The sequence below is a fragment of the Thrips palmi genome, unplaced genomic scaffold, assembly GCF_012932325.1.
Source record: "Thrips palmi isolate BJ-2018 unplaced genomic scaffold, TpBJ-2018v1 HiC_scaffold_1, whole genome shotgun sequence".
Classification (NCBI taxonomy): Eukaryota; Metazoa; Arthropoda; class Insecta; order Thysanoptera; family Thripidae; genus Thrips; species Thrips palmi.
This window is the reverse complement of record NW_023144620.1, coordinates 9,716,626-9,742,502: the sequence shown is the minus strand read 5'-3', so window position 1 is coordinate 9,742,502 and position 25,877 is coordinate 9,716,626. Positions and strand designations below refer to the sequence as shown.

The 25,877-nt window shown below is 45.8% G+C and overlaps 3 protein-coding genes across 4 annotated transcripts; 1 reads left to right on the top strand and 2 right to left on the bottom strand.

The window, feature by feature from the left end:
* Window positions 1-3,066: 3,066 nt before the first annotated feature.
* LOC117639548 (glutathione S-transferase 1-like) lies at window positions 3,067-5,152 on the bottom strand. The gene is made up of 6 exons (XM_034375335.1): window positions 5,041-5,152; window positions 4,559-4,707; window positions 4,406-4,464; window positions 4,022-4,160; window positions 3,295-3,462; window positions 3,067-3,217 (listed from the first exon to the last, which is right to left on the bottom strand). The coding sequence occupies exons 2-6, from the start codon at window positions 4,697-4,699 to the stop codon at window positions 3,071-3,073; spliced, it is 654 nt and encodes a 217-aa protein (XP_034231226.1). The 5' UTR covers window positions 4,700-4,707; window positions 5,041-5,152; the 3' UTR covers window positions 3,067-3,070.
* A 5,923-nt stretch (window positions 5,153-11,075) lies between these two features.
* Window positions 11,076-15,908, bottom strand: LOC117650838 (serine/threonine-protein phosphatase PP1-beta catalytic subunit). Its single transcript, XM_034394847.1, has 7 exons — window positions 15,673-15,908; window positions 15,323-15,454; window positions 14,873-15,103; window positions 14,603-14,779; window positions 14,370-14,521; window positions 14,137-14,271; window positions 11,076-14,040 (listed from the first exon to the last, which is right to left on the bottom strand). Exons 1-7 carry the CDS (start codon window positions 15,734-15,736, stop codon window positions 13,942-13,944), a joined length of 990 nt encoding a protein of 329 aa, XP_034250738.1. The 5' UTR covers window positions 15,737-15,908; the 3' UTR covers window positions 11,076-13,941.
* Window positions 15,909-16,021: 113 nt separating this feature from the next.
* On the top strand, window positions 16,022-25,873 carry LOC117649578 (phosphatidylinositide phosphatase SAC2). 2 transcript variants are annotated; one of them, XM_034392881.1, is made up of 20 exons: window positions 16,022-16,217; window positions 16,697-16,916; window positions 17,002-17,161; window positions 17,253-17,513; window positions 17,608-17,712; window positions 17,888-18,113; window positions 18,199-18,391; window positions 18,480-18,645; window positions 18,738-18,899; window positions 18,985-19,055; window positions 19,194-19,445; window positions 19,893-19,951; window positions 20,049-20,217; window positions 20,302-20,373; window positions 20,473-20,729; window positions 20,824-21,054; window positions 21,135-21,244; window positions 21,323-21,517; window positions 21,615-22,137; window positions 22,283-25,873. In XM_034392881.1, the coding sequence occupies exons 1-20, from the start codon at window positions 16,091-16,093 to the stop codon at window positions 22,441-22,443; spliced, it is 3,720 nt and encodes a 1,239-aa protein (XP_034248772.1). In that variant the 5' UTR covers window positions 16,022-16,090; the 3' UTR covers window positions 22,444-25,873. The 2 variants fall into 2 exon arrangements, with proteins under 2 accessions (XP_034248772.1, XP_034249540.1); XM_034393649.1 differs by lacking the exon at window positions 19,194-19,445.
* Window positions 25,874-25,877: the final 4 nt, after the last annotated feature.

The following is a 25,877-nucleotide window of genomic DNA, read 5'->3' as shown; positions in this document are numbered from 1 at the left end:
CCCAAAGCGGGCCCAGCCAGGCCCAGCGCGCACCCTCGATATTTTTCCTCACCTCGCCGCTGCTCTGCGCCGTGCCACGCCACGCCACGGCACGCCACGGCACGCGGGGAGTTTCATAAAATAAATTGGAACTGGCCTGGGGGAGCAATCGGCAGTGATTGGGACGCAACGACGGCGCGAGGCTGGAGGGGGGAGGGGGAGGGGAGGGGGAAGGAAAGGAGGGGAGGGTGAGGACCTGCTAGTTCGAGATCGAACAGAAACTTCCGAAATGGGGAGCAATTATTTCATGACCCGCGGGGAGAAGAGTGAATAAGCACGCGGTGCGGAGGGAGGGGGGAAGGGGGGAGGGGGGTGCTAAGGGGGGCGGGGCGTGGCGTGGCGTGGCGGGGGGTTAGCCGAGTGTTTGCATAGAGGCGGATGATTGAAACAGCGGCACTAAACTCGATCCATCAGGGCAGGGCAGCGAGGCGCGCGGGGTCGGAATGCGAATGCCTTGCAAGCGGACGGCGGCCTCACGGCTCCATGGACTTAGCAGTGGACTTAGCACGGCCCATAAACTAAAAGGCGCTCGCCAATTCCAGGACCGAGTCAAACAGGCATCGGCTATGAAAATTTAAATTGCACGGCGGGCCGCGCGAGTAGTCGAGTTGTTGTAGTTGTTGTTGTTGCTGTTGTTGTTGTTGATGTTGTTGTTGTTGTTGATGTTGTTGTTGTTGTGTTTGTTGTTGGCTGAAGGAATTAGCGACGCCGCATAGTGGGCCAGAAGACCGGTGGAGGCGGTCAAAATCCCGGACGCGTTTTGAGCTCCCGAGTCGCTGAAGGGGACTCTAACTGAACGTGTGAGCCCACCAATGGATTGCTCTCCGAACGCTTGGAGTCCTGTTTAGCGACTCTGGAGCTCAAAACGCGTCGAGAGTTTTGGCCCCAGGCGCCGCTTTTCTGGCCCACTGACTGTGCACCGCAGTGCGGTTTTCAGAAAACGACGAGGTGACTGCGTGCGTGAATCAGCCGCTTGACCTCTTCCTCTCTATAAACACCCAATGAGCATGCCTCCACTCCGTGCAGTAATTAGGGGTCATTTGGTGGGGCGCTCGTAGGCCAATTATCGCAAAAGCGGCAGAGAAAAGGCTAGTCCCACTCGCCTCCTCGCCTCGTCGGCGAGGTGCATCAAGGCAGGCTGCAGGCAGGCTGGCCCCAGGCCCGGAGGGTCCAGCCAGACGCCGTCAAAACAAATAAGAAGCACGTCACCTGCCGACCCGCCGCCATCGGGCCTTAGACTCGAAGCGCCGCCAGACCCGACTTTTGACTAATCGACTAATCGTATCGTGGCGTGCAAAATGCGTGCCGGGCCGGCGGAGTCCGAGAGGCACTGCGAGGGACGACCACTCGCTGCCGTCCTCTCTGTTGTCTGCCTCTCTGAGTCCCCCTCTGTCTCTCTGTCTGTCTGTCTGTCTGTCTGTCTGTCTGTCTGTCTGTCTCTCTCTCTCTCTCTCTCTCTCTCTCTCTCTCTCTCTCTCTCTCTCTCTCTCTCTCTCTCTCTCTCTCTCTCCGGCCGGCGGGGTCATTTCCGTGATAGGTGCCAATTTTGGGGCGGGCCTCCGCCGCCATCCCCAGAGGTAATTTGAGTGCCCTTTTATCCTGCAAGGGTCGCGCCCCGCCCCGCATCCTTCACATACGACGGCAGAGCGCGCCGCACTTGCGTGGGCAGCCCCCCCCCCCCTTCCCACCTTTTTGCACCTTGCCCTTCATACTGCACGGCACGCCCACCTCCTCCCTCCCTACCCGTCTTCATCACACACTTCGCACTTCATGCGGCAAATTCGCCGCGGAAGAGGCAGATTAGCATTATTGTCGCTTGGTGGCTGCCATGGTGGCTGCACCCGGAGGTGTGCGGCCTGGGAACGTGTATAGGGCACACACAGCGAGTCCACGGGACTTGCTGGGAAGTTTCATTCATTCATTCATTCATTCATTCATTCATTCATTCATTCATTCATTCATTCATTCATTCATTCATTCATTCATTCATTCATTCATTCATTCATTCATTCATTTCAGTAAAATTTGTCGAAATCCCTATTCAGGCATCAAAATGTTCCTGACGAAGGTATCGGTACGAATCTTTAGAGAATGTGCAAATCGCCCAAACGGGTGAGCTCTTTGCCTTCGTTCGCAGTGTGTCTGAGTGTCCCCCTCGCGGTGCGAAACTCGCAAAGAAACACGCTCCCTCGGAAAGCGGGCGAGCGTTTCTTCGTTTCACCTTATCATCATGCGACTCGCCTCGCAGTGGCGCGCCATCCCCGAGCGCTCCGCCGCCCGATTCCAACCCCATCTGCAAGCCAAACAAGGGCCGCGCCGCTGCGCCCCGGGTTCGAATACACCCTAAAAGGCGGCGACCAAATTCAACCCCCTCGCCGTCGCTCCCCTTTTAAAACGACACGACTCGGCGCTATCGGTTAAAATGCGGTCGGGGATACAGACTAATGCACTTGACGAGTGTGTGTCTGTCTCCTGCACTGGAGGGTCGAGGGGGTCGGTCGGGGCTGATGGCCACGCCGTGTTCGGTATCTTTACGGGCCACCGGCCACCCGCCTCATGGACAAGGGACACCTATCTACCTACCTGTGCCACCAGTGTGCCACCGCGCGCCGCCACTGCAAAGGCCACCACCGCCAACGTCACAAGCAAGCAGCTGGAGAAAGACAAAGCTGGCTGTGTTTGCGCTCATCCCTCCGCTGAGTCCGCTCTGCCTCCCTCTCTCTCACTCCAGCCGCAAGACGCCGCATGAGTGCGAGAGAGACGGGTCGACGAAAGCGCTGGAGCCTCGCCTGGTGGCAGTGGCTCGCTGCTGGCCACCGGAGAGGAAGAGGCCCTAGAAGAGGAGGCACTTTTTGTTTGCGGCAGGAAAGGGACTCTCACCCTGCAGGGCCCTGAGCACACAGTTTGGGCCACGGCGCTGCGCTGCTGAGCACACAGCGACGCGCACCTGTCACAAGTGGTAGTCACGAGGAGCGGGTAGTTTGACACAGCTTCGAGTCAAATGGCCAAATCAAAGAAAGATTCGAATCGTTTAGTCCTTGCCGAGTTTTTTATTCACGCCTAGAACCGCTAGTTTGATGTGGGGGGTGTTGATCTCGTCGAAGCCCGGGAGTTCTTTCTCGCATCGTCGCAGCCAGGCTGCCGCCTTGGCCGGTATGGTCAGTTCCGGGAAAACGGCCTGAGGGGCAAAAGACGCAATCATTGAATGACTTTCGACGAGATGGCCCAAAAATGCCAAATATCGCTGCAACTCACCACGATGGTGGCGACGTCGGCGGCGCAGCAGATGTCCGCGACAGTGGGGCGGCTTCCAGTGAGCCAGCCTCCCTCGTGGACGATGGGCTCCAGCAAGTTGAGGGCCTCCTGCAGCGCCTGGACCTTCTCCGGCGGTATCTCCAGCACATTTCCGAAAAAGATGGGCGCCTATGGCAAACGGAACGGAAGCGGTCAGTTGGAACGCGCTTCGTTTGACCTCTCCACGCACGGTGGGCCAGAAGGCCGGCGGAGGTGGTCGAAATCACGGACGGGTTTCAGGGCATATTGTAAGAAATTTTTACAACTGCCCAAATCCGGGCGACCGGGGGGGGGGGACAATGGGGCAATCACGGCTGCAATTCGGGGCTGTGCGGCGGGGAGATGTGGCAAGCCTCATAGTTCCTAAACCATCTCTTGGGTGTGTGAATTCTCGAAGTTATCACGGTGATCTGGTTAGGTTAGGTTGTGTGTTTTCACCAAATTTGACCTCGAGACAACTGCCCATTTTTTCGTTAACAACTGCCAAATTGAGATTAAGAACTGCCCAAACAAGCCACAACTGCCCGTTACATTATGCCCTGACGGGTTTTGAACTCCCAAGTCGTTGAATGGTTCTCGAACCGAACGTGCAACCCCACCAATGGATTGCTCTCCGAACGAGGAATCCATTGGTGCGGGGTCAAGCCCTGGGAGGGGTGATGGAGAGACTTTGCTATGGCACACTTACCAAGATGTCCTTTAGCCTCGTGAACAGCATGACGTTGTCGAAGTGCAAGCGCTGCTGAACGGTGGCCCTGTGCTTGATGTCCTTGGGATACCAACTGTCGTTGCCTGACTTTTCACCCAGGTACGTCACGATAGCATGGCTGCAACGCGGAAATTTCAGCACACAATTAATTATATAGTAAACACTTCTATCTCATTCTCAAATAGCCCTAGACCGGAAATGATTTCAAAATAACTGTGTTGCTGAATTTTTGGGCACAAAAAAGAACTTGAGCTTGTTGAGAATACTAACAGACCACATTAATTTAGTCCCATGTCCTTGCAGTCCCTGCAGAAATCTAAATATAACAGTCATAAGACATAAGGAGCGGTCATTTTTATTTACCTGTCCCAAAGAATGAAATCTCCATCAACAATGAATGGTACGCTGTGGTGTGGATTCATCTATGAAAACGAAACGACACATCTCTCGTTAGTAAAATGCGCACCCGCACCAAGGGCAAAAGTTAAATTTCATTTAAATTCGAAACTAACTGACCTTGAGAAACTCTGGCTTCCTGAGCTCTCCGCTCGCCAAGTCCACGGCCTTGAAGTCGTACTCAATGCCCATGGCCCGGCATGTCATTTTGACGGCGCGAACCGGGGGGCTGGTGTCGGCTCCGTACAGAGTGAGGACCATGGTGACCGCTGCAACAATTTTTTGGCGGGGTGTGAATTTTAATGCGACAGAATTCTCGATAATCAAGTTGCGGGAACCCGCCAACTTGTTTTGCAGTGAGATAGACGGACGCCAGAAAAATGCGATTAGGAGTGCAATCTCCATTCCCAAGTACCAAACGGCAAGCGGCCAAATGTAAATGTGGTCTAACCTCTCAAGTTCAAGAGCAGTTGAGCACGGGCAACCCGCTCCACTGTTATGCGATACATACACCCTTTAACTTGAGAGGTTGGACAACACATTGATTGTATTCTATTTCGAGACCGTCCTTCAGCCTTCAATTGCAGTGAAGCCTTTCTTACCAAGTTGGAAGTGTGGAGAGCTCGCGACAGTACGTAGACGACTGGGCAGATCTGGGCTCAGACTGTCTTTTAAACAACGAGGCTCACCTTATCGCGCGAGGCGTTATCAGGATGACGTGGTCTTATCGGGATATGGCACGATCCACCACCTATTCTGGCTGATGATTTGACATGGCACTGCAAACATGGTTTCCTCGGTACAGGAAAATGCATACTAGCAGTGCACTAGAGGTCAGTCCCCGGTCCCGGTGGTCCTGTTTTCTCGACTGGCAATGGTAGCCATACTGCACCGACGCAATCCTTGTCAAAATGTTGCCATATTTTTAACGTTTTTGAACCAATTTGTCAAAATTTGCTGGAGTTGGCTGCTGGATTGCGAAGCAGAAGCAGCTGCGGCAATCATCAAGTCCCTTTCATCCGAATGAAAATTCGGCCTGACTTTCCCGCCTTGCTAAAAGGGCGGCCTTATTGTTCCTCGATCCCAAAGTGGCGATTAGCACAGCCGGCTGCGTGCGAGAGTCGTCTTCGTCGCTCTGTCTTTCTCACGCCCGAACGGGACGCCCCGTGGGTGTGAGAGAGACAGAGCCACGACCCCTCAAGGCGGGCCGCGGCGCCAGCGGCAAGGACCACGCCCCGACGGCCAGCGCAGCCAGCGCCCGAGGCCGAGGGCGCCAAAACCCGAAGGACCCGAACGCAGCAGACTGATTCCGAGAGTCCTTTTCGTCGCTCTGTCTCTCTCGCACCTTTACGGGGCGCCCAATGAGTGCGAGAGGGACAGAGCGACGAAAACGACTCCCGGAATCAGGCGGACCGAGGGGGCGCCGACGAGATTTGTCGCGGTTTCTGCGCAGAGATTAATCTGAAGGAGGCAGGTGTGCAATTTGTAGCGCGGCTAGGCCAGGCTAGGCCTCGGCTTGCCTCGGCTAGACCTGGGCCAGGCCGGCCGGACAGTATGAAAATGGCGCTCATTACGGAGGCAGCGCCAAGTCAGAGCCGAACGCACATCGACCTGCTAGTGCATTGCAAACGAGGCGAGCACATTCGACGAAGGTGACGTCATATTCATCAGAATACTACAGGTTTATCTTTGGCGCGATCTTTTGGAATCTTGCAATGAAAATCCCAAGGAGAGTCGTATTTCGCCAGGAGAAAGTTTGCTTCGTATTACAGTTGCGCCAAAGTCACTGTAACATAGATAAATTTTCATTTTGATGGTTTTCGTTGTCTTGTTTTTGGCAGATAGTTAGCCTTTTTACCTGATACATGCAGATGCAACCACGGTGTCATCAACGCGGTGAAGGGTGCCTCCCTCACCCTGCAGCCCCGCGACACCGCGTCAGCTGATGGAGTCCGGAGTCCCTTGAAGGTGTGCCCCACCCGCGCGTATCGGATTGCCAAAATCCCTGCCCAGTCTTGCGCCGTATCGGACTGTGGCATCATCGCGGCCACCGAGTCGCTTTCCTCGCTCTGTCTCTCTCGCACCTATACGGGAGGCCCTAGAGTGCGAGAGAGACAGAGCGACGACTCTCGGAATGAGTCTGCCGCCCAGCATGTGGGCTCCTTTAGCTTGATTGAGGCCAGGCATTGGTGGCGCCACCCCATCGGGTCGGACACCCTCCCTCTTTTTCCCTCGACTGTCTGTATCAAGCTTGATATCAAAGCTCCGGATTTGAATGTCAGGCCAGATCCCCATGAATACGGCTTGACTCGTCTAGAGTATCACCCCGATCGGAATGAAGGTCTAAGTACGCTCAGTCGTCCGGTAATGTGGTCGGGGCCGGCGGGGCCGGCGGGGCGGCTGGCCCCCTAAATTCAGGTAAGCGCTGATCCCATAACCGATAGTGGGCGGCCCCGCCGGGCCCCGCCAGATGTCATCCTTCCATATCCCACCATGCGTCGCTCGGCGTCGCTCTGCACATGGCGGTCGGGATTCCAGGATTTCGGGGACGGAACTCGCTTTTACGAACCCGTTCGTGGGAAACGGGAAACCTATAATCCCACGACTGGAGCAGCAAGCTCCGTGGAGGCCCTCCCCTGTCGCACAGTGTACGCCAGAAGGCCGGCGCCGGCGGCCAAAACTCTAGACGCGTTTTGAGCTGCAGAGTCGCGAGGCAATACTCGAACCGAGCGTGTGACCCCACCAATAGATTCCTCGTGCGGAGAGCAATCCATTGGTGGGGTCACACGTTCGGTTCGAGTCCTGTTTAGCGTCTAGAGTTTTGGCCGCCTCCATCGGTCTTCTGGCCCACTGTGTGTCGGTCCTGTACGAAAACTCGTCCGCAAAATGTCCCCGAACTCAACGCCGACGAACGGCATGAGAGATGCAGAGCATCCAACCCGGACTTTCGGAGTAATGACAATATTCCAACGCTCTAGGCGTGATGATAATAAGTTAAATAAATAATTCAGGGTCGGTGATTGAACTGGTGTGCCGTATGAAAGAATGTGTTGCCGTTCGTTTAGTCCGAGACCCACCTGCTGCTGTGCAGCTAGAGCTTGACAAGACAACGCACCACCACCGTGTGTACTCACGCGATGGTCCTCCACGGCGGCGTGGCGCGGCGTGGCGTGCCAACGCCCCGGGCTACAAATTATTAAAGTGAGCAGCTGGGCTTCGCTTTGCTAGGCTCACTTTGGGCCGAATCTGTCCCCGAGCGAAACATGGAACATAACGAAGATGCACCGGACAGCAGATGGTCGCCTTGATTGGCTCGACACGCCACTCGAAATTGGCTGGGGCCGCGTGCAGCTGGAGCACTGTGCAGTGCACACTGCTGGAGAGACTTGGAACCGGCCATCCGCCTCGTGGACTAGGACTGGAACCGACGCTTTGAAGCGCAGTGGTGCACGCGGGCGTTAGGGCCGCAGAGTCCAGCATGCGCTTCAACCACGCTGCGACTACAAAGGCCTGCGCTGGAATCGAGCGCTGGAACTACAAAGCCCCGGCGTCAGGCTGGAACGACCCCGCTGGAACCGCGCGTTTATAAATCCTTGCTGGAATCACGCTGGAACCACGAAACCCTACCTGGAACTGCGCTCGAACTACAAAAAGTCTTCGCACAACGCTGGAAACCCGCTGGAACCACGTTTCTCCAAAGGCCTGTGCCGGAACCGCGCTGGAACCACGCCGGAACGACGCCGGAGCGGCGCCGGAAAAAGAAGTCCAAGACCACCGGGCTGCAAAGTGGCGCCCGGAACGTGACTGGAAACTATTTCCACGGAAGCCGCGCACGCGTCACGACCAGGGGCATAAATTGGAAGCACGTGGACCTCGTTGGTCACCGCACACACACACACTCACACACACACACACACACACACACACACACACACAAGGGAAACGATGCGACGGTAGATCGACGTCGTCCCTCTTCCCCGCGGTGCTGACCCCCCCCCCCTCCCCCTTTCCCGCCACGCCCTCCCCGCTCGCGCCGCGCCCTGGGGGGGCCCTGGGAGGCCCTCTCTACGGCCGCGGGTCGGCTGCACCCTGACTGAGCCTGGGCTCCCGGGGGCTCCCGTCGATGTATGCAGCCATGAGCCCGCCCCCCGGCCGGCCCCCGGCCCCGCACTGACCATACTGGCCCCAAACTAACCGGGCGCCCCGTATAGCACTCCCGCTGATCGACCATTTCATGCCTCCTTCAAAATGGGAGGATAAATCGAAAGCCATTATACACTGGCGGGCCGTCGCTGCGCGTCGTGCGCGCTGCCTGCCACGCTGCCAGGGCACTGCCAGGGCACTGCCAGGGCGCGCGGAGCGGAGGTGTTGTGGTTACGACGGTGGCAAGGCGGTGGTCGTGTCTGGCCTGCCGTCCAGGCCGCTGCGTTATGGAAATTCAAATCGGTCGCTTTTCTTTCCAATCTCAGCGCCCTCGGAGCCGGCTCTCGAAAGCCTCTCGAAAGCCTCGGAACTCGGTCAGGCTCCCCCCGGGTGGGTGAGAAATATGGCGGTAAATCGAATCAACGTCCATTCGATCGGTGGGATGGAAAAAATATGTAGTTGGTGCGCCGGTGCCGTCCAGTGCAGTGTTCGACGTGGTTTCAATTTGATTAGGGCAGAGAGAGCGTCAAGCCTCTCGCGCAGTAGCTGCGCTTGGCTCTGCAATATTGCTGAGAAAGTAAGACCCCCAAGTTGCTTCTTTTTCGTAAAATTTTCCGCCTCTTTCGTTGGCCGAGGCAACCCTCATATGCAAATGTGCGTGCCAACCCGGAGTGAGAGAGACGACGTTGAACAAGAGAGACGAGTCCGTTCCACCGTGATGGGAAGGCAGAAGGCAGCGCGCCCCGCGCTCCACAGGTGGCGTGGCAAGCGCGCGCCGGCCGGTGCCATCCCGAGGGAATTCCCTCGCAGCGCCTCGCGCCGCACAGTGGGCCAGAAAAAAGACCGGTGGAGGCGGCCGAAGTCTCGGACGCGTTTTGAGCTCCAGAGTCGCTAAATGGGACTCGAACCGAACGCGTGACCCCACCAATGCATTGCTATCTGAACGAGGAATCCATTGATGGGGTCAGATCGTAGCAACTCTGGAGCTCAAATCGCGTCTAGAGTTTTGGCCGCCGGCGCCGGTCTTCTGCCTCCCCCCCCCCCCCCCCCCCGGTCCTCACTCCTCCTGTTCTCTTGGTTTTTATTGACGCTTTTTTGTCGTCGCCCCTCGCGGCGCCAACCGCCGCCGACCTGACCCGCGCGGCGCCGCCGGGGATGCGATCGGGACATCGGGTTGAGCCAGAGCACTGCCAGGCCAATAAATGTCGTTGGGAGGGCGAGGCGGCGAGGCTGCCGAGGTCGGCGTCGACGTCGTCGTGACGCACCGGCATAGGCACGATAAAAACGAGCCAGGTAGAGAAGCGCAACATGAAGAACGGACCGTAAACGGAGGAAATTGTCGATAATTTGAAGGGCCAAAAGGGGTAGGGTCGGTCCGAGCCCCGGGCTAAACACCCCAAATCTCCTGCCTCCCCCCCCCCTTTCCCCCTCGCCGCGCCGCCGCACCCTCCACCGTCGCGGGGCGCGCCGCCGTGCCGCCGCGGCCGAGCCACGCCCCCCTTCACGACATCGCTGGGGCAGCAGGCAGCAGGCCATGAGCATGAGGGCCATGAGGGCCATGAGGCAGCAGTGCTGCATCGCGCCGTCTCTCTCGCACCCCGACGGAACGTCCCGTGAGTGCGAGAGAGACAGGGCGACTGTCCGGGAGACGGGCCACCGGGCCACCGGCATGGCGTGCTCCTCGTGCTCCTTGGCCTCGGTCACGCGAGGAGCAAGCCAGGGGCAAGCGGGCAAGCTGCAGCAGGCTCCAACAGGTGGTACTTGAGCGTGTGTGGCACTCGACACTCGCACACGGAAGCTGTGCGGCACCTCCGCCCCCTCTCTCCGTTTCTTTGACCTGCTATACACAGGCGCCATTTGCGGCACAGCAGACTGGTTCCGAGCACTGGTTTATCTCTCTCGCAGCGCACCCTATCAGACGCCCCGTGAGTCCGAGAGAGACAGACAGACGAGAGAATCAGTCTGCTGCCGGAGCGAAAAGAAAAACGTAACCGCAAACTGCGAAGTAACTCAGCAAAGGGCGTCACACAATCGTTGCTTGATACAATCGACTAGTGTCCAAAGGCCGATACACCAGTAGGTTGAAAATCAATCAAGTGCAGTGGGCGCGAAGCGCTAAGGTGATGATGTGCTCCGTGTTGTTGTCTGAGTCGACGAGGGAATGGGGAAAGTGACCCGCCGCGCCATCTACCGGTCGAACGCGGAACCCCTGACGCACGAGCGAAGCTGTAAGGCTGTCAAGAGGCCGAGTAAGTTGGGATGCCTACCTAGACGGCGCCAGGTGGGAACCACCTTCCAGAACTCGAAAAGGCGAGCTGATCGTTGGCCATTTCGAGACCAGCTCAGCCATGCCTGGATTTCCATTGCAAAACGTTGCCACAGCCTAGTCTCTTAGTAAGCGTCAATTACTAATCCGACTAAGATCGCAAGAGTGTTGTCTGCCTCCACTCTTGACCATGGGTGAGTGTATCAGGGAATGAATCAAACGGCAAGGTTGAATGATGATTCTGTTTATTCACATTAAAAGCCAAGCTTGGAGAAACATAAATTGATTACCTTTGCAAGAGAGTCCAAGGAAAAATAATTTTGTTTCAATGTGACAGTAACATGGTAGCAAGTGACCAGTACAAAACCGATTTCAGGTGATAAAAGGTACGATATTTACTATTAGTAGACACAATCTTGAAGCACAAAATTGTGGGTCAAACAACATGAGCTAGGCGAACCTGCTGCTTTAAAGAGTTAGGTAGAGCAGATGCTGCGGCAATTGACGAAAAACAAAGAGAATACAATTATACCAATAAACTTTTAAACCCTCCTGAGAAAAGATATCACCCAACTAACAATAAATATACTCAAACTCAGCAATAACAGAACTTTTTTCTGAACCTAACATAACTTAGTTCAATAATTAACAAGCAAATCTACAAGCATTCGGCCAGACGTAAACATCGATTTTATTGGTCAATTCTGGACTGGTCATTAAAGGAGAAGTATAGCAGAAGAAACAAATCTATTCAAAGCTTTGTTACTTGGTACAAAATCCTAGAATAAATTTGGAGCAGTTCAAATTCAACTGTTTTTACAAATTAAGATCTTCAGAACAGTAAAAGGAAGGTAGAAAAATAAGTTGAACTGAATCGGAAATTCAGTGACAAAAGATTTCTTTCTAACCAAAATTCAGAAATGTTTCAGTTGCATTAGAATATAGATTATTTAAAATGATTTTATTCAACTTATAATAACAATAATAAAGAAGGATATCAGTTTCTGATGCCATCTGCAGTTAAGTTCACAGACCAAATGCAAGAGAAGCCATGATTAATATCCCAATCCGTGCAGAAGTCCAGCAAATGTTCCAAAATGCATGAATTGGTTCCACACAATTGAAATTCAGTTCTTTGCTCCACACTGTCACTTCTAAATACGTACACATATATATATTATAACTATATTAATCAATTTCAAAGCTTTATATCTCCAGGTTGTAATGGGAAAATTGTGTTAGAGAAAGATAAGGTATGATTTCTTTTTGATCTTTTTTGATAACTTGGAAACCCCCCCCCCTTCCCCTCCCCTCTTTTGTACAGAACAGTACAGACTGTATTAATAAATGAACACAGGCTCTAATTGATATACCAATGACGGCTTAGCAAGGCTGAAATAAATGTTTAAGTGAGGATCAATTAGTCTACAATCAAATTGCATTCCATTAAAAAAAAAAAAAAAAAAAAAAAAAACAGAAGAGCGTACTTCATCTATAACTTAAGAATGAATTTATTAAGCCCCGAAAAAGAAAACTTTACTTATAACAGTCACTCTTATGAAGTCTTCAAAAATTCAAAAGTACAGTACAATCATTTACACAGAATGGTTCCAGTAACAGAGACAAAACTGCAGTACTGGTCTACCCCAACCCAAGAAAAAAAAAAAAAGAAACATACAAAAAATAGTAAGTGTTGTTAAAGAAATTGAGGCACAAGTATTTCAATTTACAGGTACATAAAGCATTTACTCCAAATGGGTCTTGAATAGGACACACTTTCATAGAAAAATGCTGGCAAATGCTAATAAGAAACTGCAGAACATGTTGGTATTCAACAGTGCTCTGGCTGTTGATACTCAAATGTCAACTCATCTCTTCATGACATTTAGAAACCTGTACGGCGGGGGAATGCGCCATAGGGCTACGGCCAGTAACCGGGTTAACCACAACAAGTCGTGCTTAGTTTGTTTGACACCCCTGCTCTACAGTAACATGATGGGCAAAAAAGGAGTTATATACATTAATGAACCGAAGCCAAACTACCAACAAAATGTATGCTACACATTCCATAAGGCACAAACTAAAATAGAAATAAAATGCCTACAAATTCAAAGCCTAATTCACAATTACAAAATTAGGATACTAAGAAACAGTAACAGTCTCCACGGACACATTCATAGTTCATGGCATACACTAAGCCAACAAAATTAATAAATACAAACAAAAAGAAAGAAAAAACGAAATGAAGATCAAAATGGAAAGTAGAATGTGATAAAAGAGGAACTCCATACTCAAGATGTATTGCAAAACCAACGTAGAAACATCATCACATTGTGAAGTTGCACAAACGAGTACACCTATGTAAATTTGTTTAGTTTCTATTTTGAATCGAAATCAAGAAAGAGCTTAACAGGAGAAGTTGGTCAAACAAAAGCAAATCCTACATTTAGTTCTGATCATTATTATAACCTTCAATCCACAGAAATATCAGACTCACATGAGTCCTGTCACTAAACACATAAAATAACGAGACAAGGCGAATGTTGTAATACTGACCAGCATAAACATTACATCAGCTACAGCTCTGATAAAACCTCAATCATTGAGTAAAGGAGCATGACAACATGTCACAGCAGTTGATTAACAGTTAAGAAATGACATTAACAGCAAAAGTAAATGCACATTGAGGTTTTAATGGAAAGTAGCAAAATAAGCTGAATGTAAAATAAAAGCTGAACTTTGCACATTAATTTATGAAAGGCTTCACCTTCCACTTCATCTTTGGACTAATAGCTCACACAAACAATAAATAATTTCTTTCACAATAAAAAGCATTAAGACTTTCACAAATACTTGCCCATGTAAGGAAGTCTGTCAAAATTTACAGCTTAAAAATTTGAAGTTCGAAGTTAAACATCCTGCACAAGGACAATAAGGACAAGACTATTACATACTTGAAATCAAAGAATCTGTCTTCCCTATAACAAAACAAAGAGTTCGTAATTGACTGATATTTATAGCAGGATCTTATAAGATGCATCTTATGAATGACACTGATGCATCAAATAATGGGCCAGAAAACTTGTCTAGTTTACTACTTCTTTTTAACAGGGTTTCTCTGTGGAGTAGAAGGACGTCCAGAATTCATTCCAGAGTACTGATATTTTGCTTTCTTTTCTGATGGCTTCAAAATCTGAAAATGACCAAAAAAAAAGTCCGATTTGAGAAGAAGTGCAAATCACACAGAATCCCACAGAAACCCTGTCACACATAAATAAAACTGACTTACTTGAAAAGAACACATGAGAGACTCGTCAACAGACATCATGCCACCAGCGTTGTCAAATTCACCACAGTAATTTGGTGCAGAGAATAATGTTACAAGTTGTCTTTTAGCAAAAAATTCGTAGCCATCTTCTACAACCTGCATTAACAGACCAAACAAACCCATTTACCACATTGCACAGAAGAATATAAGAAAATCATAGCCTGAAGCTCATGAGGCACTGCTCGAGTACAAACCTGATGAGCTCTGCAAATCAAATCCAAGTCATGTCGGTTCAAGAACTTGCTCACGACATCAGCCCCAAACGTGAAAGAAACACCACGATCATTTTCACCCCATCCTTGGACATCTTTGTCGGGGTCTGACCACAAAAGATCACACAGCAGCCCTGTAATTGGAATGAAGTTTATTAAATGAATTCTGATAAACATTAAAATCACAAAACACATGAACTTTTCATTAAACGAACCTGTATCGGGAACATCAGTAGGCCGCATAATACGACGAATTTGTTCCATTCCCTGCAAGTCAGGGCTCAAACCACCATGACAACAGAAAATTTTCTCATCAATGATGGCAGCTATTGGTAGACAGTTGAAACAATCAGTGAATGTTTTCCATAATTTAATGTTATACCGCCGTTTGCCTGAAAAAAGAGATAAAATTAGTAATGAAACTAAGTAAGGAAAGAAGCCATTGAAAAGACTGAACTTGACAATTGACACAAGCTTGAACTTACATTCATCATAAAACCCATATATTCTGTTGATGGAAGCACACTCGTGGTTACCCCTCAAGAGGAAGAAGTTTTCTGGGTACTTGATTTTGTAGGCCAAAAGGAGACATATTGTCTCCAAGGACTGTTTGCCTCTGTCGACGTAGTCACCCAAAAACAAATAATTTGCTTCAGGGGGGAACCCTCCATATTCGAAGAGTCGGAGCAAGTCATTGTATTGACCATGGATATCGCCTGCAATGGATGAGAAAAATAAGCGTTCACCAACCATTCTCGATGAAAATGTTCATGTAAACAAACAGGTACGGCTTTCACCATTACCACATCTCTCAGGAGAAGGACCTTTCATCAACAACTGAACAACCAACTGGCAAAGCCAACAGCACAGCTCCTGGCATCCTCAGAAACAACTATCAATGCAACTTGGAAGGGGTTTGAGCAGGAGCAACCTACCGCAGATCTTCAATGGGGCTTCGAGTTCCAGCAGGATAGGCTGCTGCAGGAAGATCTCCCTCGACTTGTAGCACAGGCCTCTCACCTCCGCCTCGCTCATCTGCACAGTCTTCCCTGGACGGCATCCTCGCACTGCACAAGAAAACAAGCAGACAAGCCGACGGGTTGAAATAACGAGAATGAATCGAATCGGTGTTGATAAGGGGACGACGGGGAGCACCCTTGATAGGCCAGCGGCTGCAAAAAGGGGCGGTCGCGCGACGCCGCCGAGCAGCAACGGCCGCAAACGACGAGGAACGGCGGGCAAGCGTCGTCCGGGGAACGCTATCAATTTCACTGGGGGTATTTACCTTCGAGAAGTCTTTGAATTAAGCCGTCGACATTCAGGTCGACCTCCGCCATCTTTTCTGTCATCTGTGAAGACAAGACAAGTTTGTGACGTCAGACTTATGGCCGTTATGGCGACGAAATTTAAGTCAAAACTTCCGGCAGAGATTGGAGATGCGCGGGAATCAACTTCCTTAAAGGCTCTATCACCGAAAATTTGAGCTGTATGATTAATTGCACAATAATTTTCGCGACCGGCGGAGAGTCAACACAACGAAATCGCGACTCTACAAAAAAAATACAAACTAGTAAACAAATGTTGAAAGAAGAGGACGTTTTTCGTGAGTGGAAGGCGGTGGTAGGGATGTAGAGGGGAGGGGAGGAGAAGAAGGGGAAGGAACGGAACGTTTGATTCAAGCAGAACAAATCTTTCTTGTAAATATGTCTCCTCAACCCAGTAATCCCCCTGGTATAGAACTTTTCCGTACTGACAAATACTATATATTCATTCGTGATAACCACAGTCTATGGTGGGACCGGAAAACTGGACAATTCGACGCCAAAACAGGTATTTTTCTGTCATGTTGTGTTGACAGCCAGACGCCCTGCAACCTGTCACAATTTGTTTTAAACATTACTTTGTTGTGTTGCCTTTATTTTATCCTCCAAATTGATAGATCTGAAATATTTATGTATATCTAAGTATCGTTCCAGAGGCTTGAATCAAGAGTTGTTTCGATTGGACTAACTTCAATTGATCCTTTGTCTCTGGCCCAGGGGTTACTCATGGGTTGCATATTTTAGTCATATGTCTCTGACGTCTACGGTCACCTCTTTGACATCATTCCTATGTAACCAGTAACGATTTGGTTGTCTTCTGAAAAAAGCGACAGTGCTATTAGATTAATGTTTAGTAGTCTGTTGGTTGTTTGTTACAATGAATTGAATTCTCTCAATGATGTTGATGCATTCCCATACCCAGCCCCAAACCGTTATCTGTTGTAATGACCACGATGTGTTTATAATATTTGTTGTCTTTTCATTCAGCGCTAGATCTTGTACATGCTGAGGATCCATCATGTTTGGGTGTGTGCTTTGGAATTGTTGGCAAGATCTCATTGCAATCCTCAGAGGACCGCCTTCTTTTAGTCCGAGAATGTGCTCTTGTGGGAAATCTGCCTGGAGGATACCCTGCATACAAGATCAAAAATGTGTCATTCTTATCCCTCAGTGAAGAACCAACTGATCTTGGTCTAGAACAATGCAGGTAACCGACAGCCATTATTTTGTTCAATGCATAAGGGTACATTTTCTCAGAATATTTATTTTATTTGATCTTCCTTCTGTGCCAGAAAACACAGAGAGCAACGTGATGCAAGAAGAGGACCATTCAGTGGAGCAAGTCTCTTTGATCAAAAGGCCGTTCTTGGTAAAACATGGGGCTCTATTAAATCTGCTGGAAATACAATTAAAAACACCACTCAACAGGCTGCTGCTCTTGCCACTATGCAGGTATTTTCAAATGTTGTTTCATTGCTTAAATGTTAATAATAATAACTAATAGTGTTTGTCATTAACTTTTTGCTCATTTCTTTTTTTCAAGGTGAAGCAAGGTGTGAAACAAGATTCTAAACAAAGAGAGAGGTTTGAACGCCGAATCACAGAAGAGTTGACTAGAATCTTTACTGAAACAGATTCATTTTATTTTTCACCAACTGGTGACATCACAAATACTTTGCAGAGGCAGTGCAATAGGGAAACCAGTTCATCACAAATGTCGGACACCGAAGAAACTAATTTGAAAATGATTGATGATCGTTTTTTTTGGAACAAGAGTATGTTGCAAGACATCATCAATCTAAATGTGTGTATTTTTAAATTTTGCTGTATTTATTTGGTACAAATTGTGCTAAGTACTAAAGTACCAAGCAATTAAAAAAAATATTAATCATTTTCAGACAAAAGAAGCTGAAGCTTGGATCTTACCAATCATTCAGGGGTTTGTTCAGATTGAACCATGTCGTGTTGAAGTTGGCTACGAGGCTCTTAGCCCTCGCTATGAGGTAAATGCTTAGTCTTTAGTGGGAATGGGCTTAGAAAGCTTTTACAACTGATTCAGATAGCTCTTGATTATTACCTCTTTATCGTGGTTTATTAATCAGTTTATTTTCCCCTAGTAATGCATTGCTGCTTTGCTGCTCTCCCCAGCCTAATCAATTCATGGTCTATCTGTTTCAGACGTTTACTTTGAGCTTAATTTCCCGCCGCAGCCGATTTCGAGCAGGAACACGTTATAAACGTCGAGGTGTTGATGAAGATGGAAAATGCGCTAACTATGTGGAGACCGAGCAAATTGTTGCATATCAAAGTCACATTGTTTCCTTCGTTCAAGTACGAGGATCAGTTCCTGTATTTTGGTCACAGCCTGGGTACAAATATCGTCCACCTCCTCGAATAGACAAAGGTTCATCATCATTTCTAACTCCACTTTTTATTTTGCTTTAATTTAAAATAAGTTTAAATATTATCTGTTTTTGGTCAATCCACAGGAGAAGCGGAAACTCAAGTGGCGTTTGAAAAGCATTTTAATGGAGAATTGGATATTTATGGTCCTGTTGCTGTTGTTAATTTAGTAGAGCAAAGCGGAAAAGAACGAATCATATGGGATGCTTACACTGATCATATTCTTTTATATAACTCTCCACAGCTTACATATGCTACCTTCGACTTTCATGAATATTGGTAAGTTTGGTTGAAATATGAAACTGCTGAAAGAGGCTGTATTTTTAGATATATCTCTGTAATGAAATTCCTTTTGTTGAAATTTTAGCCGTGGCATGCATTTTGAGAATGTGTCACTCTTGATAGAAAGCCTTGTCGAAGTTTTGAGGGAGATGGGCTACTGTTGGAGAGATAAGGAAGGTTTAATTTGTAGTCAGAAAGGTGTTTTCAGAGTGAACTGCATTGATTGCCTTGACAGGACCAATGTTGTGCAGGTAACTTTTTGTTTGCACTTCCTGTATAACATGCTCTCTTAATTTAATTAAACGTTCAATTTAATTAAACGTTTAAACTAACTTTGTTACAGACTGCCTTAGCTAAAGCAGCAATGGAAATACAATTGTACAAATTGGGCTTGATTCCGCCAGAAGGCACCATGCCTGTCACTCTGAGGTCAATGTTCCAACAACTCTGGGCCAACAATGGAGACATAATCAGCAAGCAATATGCAGGGACTAACGCTTTGAAAGTATGTCCTATTTTGAATCAAACCAAAAAGCACATCCGTTTTCTGTAACTTTTCATTTTTACTTCTTCTACTTTATTTTTATCAGGGAGACTACACGAGAACTGGTGAACGCAAATTCACCGGATTGATGAAAGATGGCATGAACTCTGCTAACAGGTAAAGTTCTTTCCCTCTTTCCCCTTTGTCTCATAGGAAATGTTGTGCACGACAGTCAGTTGAAGGCAATTCCTTACTTATATGTTAAACTATCTATATGAATTATAAAATGAAAAGTATGTCGCCCCTGTACTGCAGATATTACCTACAGCACTTTTGTGACTCATACCGTCAAGCAGGGATAGACTTGTTGCAAGGCCAGCCTATTTCTGTAGAATCAGTGGATATGCTAAACAGGCTAGCTGAAGAGGTCCACGAGGCCGCATGTTTTGTGGTGGCTGAGGTACAGGAGTGCTCTCCTTTGGATGCAACGTTAACTCCATCTCTTTCTCACGACTTAGTCAATGCCCCTGAGATTAGAGGGGCAGCTGCAACGTACCACGTGGCCAGGTTGGTGCCACTAAAAACCTCAAAATAAATGGGATGCAGTGGTTTAAGAGATATTTAGACTATCTGTCTCCAACAGCATAAGCATAGCTAGATGCAGGGTATGAGAAGTTAAAACATTTTTGCCCATGGTCTACCTTGCTGAAATTCTAAGCTTCTGTTCTCCTTGTGTATTTGTGTGTTCTTCATAACCCCGGTGGTAGGAATAAAAATTTGTAGTCTACTATATTGTTGTGTGTGGTTTTGTAACTAAGTGTTTTCCAAAATATTTAATTTAAAAAGTTAGTTCCCTGTAAAAAAACAGTTTTATATACCCAAGTGCTTGTCTCTCTAAGTGACGTGGTGGTGTCCGTGTATAACATGCCTTTAAATGTCTGCTTCAGCCTTTTTTCAATTTGTTGGTCTTTTTATTTTTAACTTTTTGCTCTAAACAGTCTTTGTTCTTTACAGATATTATCTTAATCGTTTCAAAGATGTATACAGACAGGCAACTATTGATTTTATGCTTGGTAAGTTGCAGCAAGTGTGCCCACTCCCCCCATTAATTAAGATGTTGCTTACTACAGTATTTATTGATTCTTTTCTTGTGTACTCCTGTCTATACAGGCAACCCTGTGTCAGAGGAAGAATTTTCCTCAGAAAAGCCAGGAGAAGAAGAGGAGAGTGGTAACACAGCTGAACATGTGAAGCTCTTGATTGAAGACTGCAAAAAGATGCTCATAAGTGATTCTAGCATGGTGCTGGGAGCGTGGGGCCTTATAGATGCAGATCCTGTGTTAGTGAAAATATTTCGTTGCTTCAGTATCATTTTCTTGTTTGGGACATTGGAAAATTGTCTGAAACTTTCTCTCTTTTGCAGGACTGGTGATCCAGCTGAAACAGAAATGGATACCATCTTGATTCTAACACGAGATTCTTACTATGTTGCTGAGTATGTTATGAGACCTTGCACAGTATTTTAGTTTCATTCTACATTGGTAGGAGTTTGGACCCTATTCACATGATGTCTTTGTCTTTTTTTCTTTATCAGTTATGATGAGCAGATGGATCGTGTTACCAAGTATCAACAGGTTCTTTTGCAAGATATTTCATGGTTGGAGCAGGGCACAGCAGAGTTGAGCACAGCTGGCTCATTGTTCAAGCAGTCTTCTCGTAGCCAGCATCACTGCATACGAATCCATTATTCAGCTGATTGCCAGCCTGGTTACTTTCACATGTTCAGATCTGCTCATATACGGTTCTTCAATAATGTTGCAGTGGAAATACGTTCACAAGAAGAAATGATTGGTAAGTTTAATGTTCAATTGATTACGCAGCATGTTGGCTACATTATTGATATCCTGTTATTATTATGGCTCCAATTTTATTTTTTTTATTGCAGAATCCCTGAAGGCAGTGTTTGAAACATTTATTGTGGCACTAGAGATTGCTGGTTGTCCATCTGTTCCCACAACTTCAGGCCAACCTCTCGAGAAAATGAAGTCAAGAGTTATTGCCGGAGATCCAACTCGTAAACCAAGTGGATTGTTGAGTTCTTATCTTGATGTTGCATCAATCCCCACCATGACGAGAAATGTGTCAGAAACACAGCTAACAACCTTAAAGAGTGTTGGTAAGTAATTTTTTAACTAAAAGAAGCATTACAAATTGATAAAACTAATATTGTAACAATATGTGCCATCTTTCTTACAGGAAGCAAAGCATTGTCAAACATGACCAGCCAGTTTACAAAACTCAATCGACTCGGACAAAATCTTAATCCTCGATCAAATCGACAGGATGGTCAAACTTCAGACAGACAGGTAGGTGCTTTTGATTTTGATGCTCAGTGTTTCAACCTCCATGAATGAACCAATCAAAACATTCCTCCTGTACTCCAGGTTCAAAAAGACACAGCTACTGTTGTTACTGTCCAACCAATGGAAGGCCAAAAAAATGTACATGAACCCTCATCTATAGTAAATCCAGTGGATGGTGATTCTTCAACTGGCCTGGTGACATCTGTGATGCCTGAACGAGAAGCTCTCAAACACAGCCATTTACCAAGTGTTGGGATAGTTATGGCTCATGGAAAGGTATGGTTACTCACATTTTTACCTGTAATTTGCTCCTATACAAAAAAAAGTCATTTGAAGCATTTTTTAGACTGACTCTTTGTTTATTATTTTATAGGGGACTCCTCAAGCTATCACAACAAACACTAGTGGAAGAGCTCCTCTTATCCATGATGTATCACTCACCAGTGTTGTGCAGCAAGAAACATCAGCCAGTAATCACTTACGCAAATATCCACTGATGCACTCTCGAACTGATCTCACATTGGATGTGAGTAATTTGGTCCTTACCAAAGTGGAACCTTTCTCAAAAGAAAATGCCTCAAGGGAACAATCTGAGGGTTCTACTCAACAACAAGATTCTAAATTGGTGCCGCCCAACACCCTACTTTTACACAAGCATCATTCGCATTCCTCTGGTGAAGTGACAGATCAGAAGCCCTGTGCTGATACATCAAATACTGCTGCAGCTGGTCTTGACAATGAGGGTAAAAATCAAGGAACCATTCCAAATATTACTGCCTCCAAGAGCGAGAACTCATTGAAAACTATAGGAGATACACTTACTCAAGCTATTACCAGCCCCAGTGCTGCCACAGCCAAAGAAATTGTTTTGTCTCCATTCTCAAAGCTTGCAAAAGGTAACTAAAGGAATCGTCATGGTGCATTTTTCTCTTTCTTTCTGTTGAAGTTATTGCTAGGTTGTTTGAGAGTTTAATGACAATCAGGTTTTCAAATTGCTGCCAATTATTATCGTTATTATTTAGACATCTTTCTTTTTTCCAGGAATGCAACACTTGGGTGCAAACTTAGATCCAAGAAAGCTTAAGTCAGTTGGGACTCCCCACTTACTCCCTGTTGCTGTAGCACCTAGAATGCACTCTGAGGAAAACCATATCCTGATGGAAAGATGGAAGAACTGCAACACAAAACTTATCGCTCTCTGAAAATTGCCGAGGAAAGGTGCTCCTTGCTGTCCCACCCTGAAGTTGAATACCAACAGGAGATGCTTACGTCTTCCTGCTATCTGTTGCTCACAGGTGGATATATTGTGTGCAGCGTAGCATTATGACGGAATGTTTCTTCCTTAAAACACAAAATATAAAAGCTGGAAAATTAAATAAACTAAAATGTCAAAGTTCTCTCAGTTGGAAGAACTTGTTGTATTGTTATCATGATTGTTATGTATAGTATTTACTCCATGGTGTATATTTTATGACCATGTAGGTGTAATTCTATTACTTTCAAAATTATTAGTAGCGTAAAGGCTCCTCACAGAAATTTAAAATAATGTTGCTCTCAAATCGAAAAATTGCGACTGAGATTTTACCGAAGTGTCAATTTATGAGAACTAGTGCTGACTGCAGTAGATTTTATGAAATCCTAAAATGGAACCGGCACACTTAACTCAAGATGATCTTAGGTTTGCCAGCATTTCGGATTTTACTGCTAACAGATTGGCTTAGCATTCAATACCATTAGACATTTTTTATTACAACTAAATTTATGTATGTTATGGGTAAAAAATAAGGATTCTTTGAGGTGAGCTGTTGGATTGTTGATTGATATATCATGGTCTCTTGATATCATTATTGTGAGGAGTTTTTCGACTATTCTTTTCGTGTTAGGGAACAGCAAACACACCTTTCCTTGCAGAGACTGTCATCCAGTGGTTGATGTTAGTGCCTCTCAGTTTTATGGCACCTTTAAGACATTGACATTAGGCTAGTAGGTATTCTTCTTTAAAACTTGTACCTTTGTTATATAAATTTTTGTAATTGTGGTGTTTACATCTCAGACCACATTCTAAAAGAAGGTCGCTGAAATCGATATCATTCCATTATTTTAGCAAAAGACAAATACTTTATTGGGATTATACTGCTATATCATGGTAGGTATCTGTGATGCTCACATAGGAATTACAAAATGCTGTGTGACTTGAAATTTTATTCTTTAGAAACAGTGATTCATTTAAAAAAGTTGACACCAACAAACTTTTAACAAAGCCATTTCTTTTGTTGCATTGATTTTGCCATCATTGTTTGAATTTGTTTTTAATTTGTTCTGCCGTATTGTTTTTTTTCTCCTCCTTTTTTGAGGGTGGCGAGGTGGTTATAGTATCAGTATAATTTGAATCTCTCTTGTGCTTCAATGGCATAAAAATGTTCTCTTTACCTCTTTTTGACCGTAAAGATAATTTTAAGACTATGCCTGTTGTCTGTTTTTATACAGGTGGATTGTGATTAACGAATTCTTTGTTCTGGTGATATAGTGTTGTTACCACCAGTTTCCAGATAAAGTAGGCATGCCATTTATAAGCTTAATGTTCCTCAACTGATTGTTTTGCACTGTGATTTTTTATTATAATTAAAATTGAGGAGGGTGTTAACCTCGATGTACACAGACATAATATTCTGTGGTAACTTTTTTATGTTGTGGGTGATTTTACAATTTGCTTTACTATTCAGTCTTAAAAAATTTGTTTTAACAGAAGTGACCAGTTTTTGTTTTTTTGTTCTGTATGAAATGTTGATTATGTGTTGTATTTTTTTCCAAAGATACTTGAGAGAATAACTTTTCTATTTGAATGCTTCTTTGCTAAGGCACTCCAGACTTCATAGCAGCCTTTTGTGTTATTGGTTGTTGAGCTGCAAAGTTCTAGTCTGATGTTCGAGATTAGATAGAGGAGGAAGGAGCAGAATATGGAGTTTCAAAAGAGAAATATGAATGTTTATGTTAAAGTAGTTCTCTGTTGTAGACCAAAGATTTCAAGTCAGTCATAACTTGAAAACTGCAAGTGTTTCTGGAGAAGAGCGGACATAGGAATGCATTTGAGTATTTATGTCACAAATACGTAGAGTGAGAAACTATGTTGTGTGTCAAAGTAACCCTAATCCTTAGTATTTCTTTATTTGGGCTGAAAGGATACCTTTTGAACAGCATCCAAAAAGAGGTGACAGTAATTTATTTTAATTTTAACCGGTATACTTCAACTTGTATTACTGTTCCATATGTGATATGCTTTTACTTAGGTTTGTAATGTGCCTTTCAATAGTTTTGCAATTTGCTTCTTTTTAGAAGGTATGAAGTATGAATGCCAGGTGATACCCTCATAGCTCTAATTTCTTAATCATAATGACTCTTGGTTCTGTATTGTTATTCTCCTCCGTTTTCCCTCTTCCCAGTGTCGGCCAACATCCTTCTGATTAATGTGATTACTCTCTCATTCTTTCAAAGCAATAAACACAGTTGTTCGTGATGTTTGTATTCAATTTAGAATTTCTGTAATATTTGTGTAAAGAAAAGTTTTATCTTATGATCAATTAGTAGCTCATTGATCAGGCATTCACATTGTGCCGTGAGGGACGCTAATCTAATACCAGGAACTCACAGTAGCGTAGTTGGGCTGATGTACGTAACTTCATAGAGCACCAACCTCACATCAGTCTGAGTACATTCTGTTTTTCGGGTGGATTTGTGAACTTGACTGAATTGGCACACATTGCACAATTTTTTATTGTTGTTTGATTTAGCCAATGGGGCCATCAAGCTTTTTTGAATGAACCAAACATAGGCAAGCATTCATAGTTTCTGTATGCTAGAACTCTTTGTAAAATTTATTATGGGTATATTTTGTATTTGACTTAACAACTGTTGTCATTGAATGTATATCCTGAGTCCAGCTTGCTGAAAATTTGCTACTTTGTAGATGATTACAGTACCTTTGTTCTTACTTCAGTATGTCTAATGAGGAGGCCTTTTAGATGTCCTTCCTTTAATACTGTAGGTAGATACTTTTTTTTGGCATGAGTACATCAATATAATTAATAAGTTCAAGTTTATTTTTGTGAGAGGATATTATGATAAGTCAATTAATTACCAAACATGAAAGATGTTTTTATCATATACTGACTTTAGAACTGACAAATTGTAATGCTTATCGCAATAAAACCAATAGGTATTTCCTTCATTCATTTGAGGATTTAGAAATAAGCAGTAGAGCAATAATGAATGTCCAGCCATGGTTGCATTTATGGTACTATACAAATGGTGGTACAGTATTGGAATTTTGTGAACAGTTATAGTGATTTTGCCAAAAATAAAAGTGTAGAAAGAAATGCTCACTTCAATTAATGTAAAGTTAGCTCCAAAATAATGATTAAAATGTATTTGAATGTTATGTTTTGCAAAATGAATATTGTTCGTGGATAAGTGGCACAATTTTGATGTGTTGCTATTCGAGCTTGTTTATAAATCGAAAACATTAGGTCTGCACCATACGTGTTTTGCTATTATTCAGTCATGCATTTAATTGCTATTGATGGTCCTCATAGCAAGGAGCAGAAGTTACAATAAATATTTTGGTGGAAAAATGAAGTAC

What these genes read in the sequence shown, in the direction of transcription:
- LOC117650838 (XM_034394847.1), bottom strand. Translation starts at nt 15,736, where the DNA reads ATGACAGAAAAGATGGCGGAGGTCGACCTGAATGTCGACGGCTTAATT. An exon ending in AGCCCCATTGAAGATCTGCG is followed by an intron (nt 15,104 to 15,322) that starts GTAGGTTGCTCC and finishes CATCCATTGCAG; the next exon opens with GCGATATCCATGGTCAATAC. An exon ending in TGATTTGCAGAGCTCATCAG is followed by an intron (nt 14,272 to 14,369) that starts GTTTGTACTCGA and finishes CTGTTAATGCAG; the next exon opens with GTTGTAGAAGATGGCTACGA.
- LOC117639548 (XM_034375335.1), bottom strand. Translation starts at nt 4,699, where the DNA reads ATGGTCCTCACTCTGTACGGAGCCGACACCAGCCCCCCGGTTCGCGCC. An exon ending in GATTTCATTCTTTGGGACAG is followed by an intron (nt 4,161 to 4,405) that starts GTAAATAAAAAT and finishes TCCGCGTTGCAG; the next exon opens with CCATGCTATCGTGACGTACC. An exon ending in CGAGGCTAAAGGACATCTTG is followed by an intron (nt 3,463 to 4,021) that starts GTAAGTGTGCCA and finishes CGTTTGCCATAG; the next exon opens with GCGCCCATCTTTTTCGGAAA.
- LOC117649578 (XM_034392881.1), top strand. Translation starts at nt 16,091, where the DNA reads ATGTCTCCTCAACCCAGTAATCCCCCTGGTATAGAACTTTTCCGTACT. An exon ending in CTGCTCTTGCCACTATGCAG is followed by an intron (nt 17,162 to 17,252) that starts GTATTTTCAAAT and finishes CTTTTTTTCAAG; the next exon opens with GTGAAGCAAGGTGTGAAACA. An exon ending in AAGACATCATCAATCTAAAT is followed by an intron (nt 17,514 to 17,607) that starts GTGTGTATTTTT and finishes AATCATTTTCAG; the next exon opens with ACAAAAGAAGCTGAAGCTTG.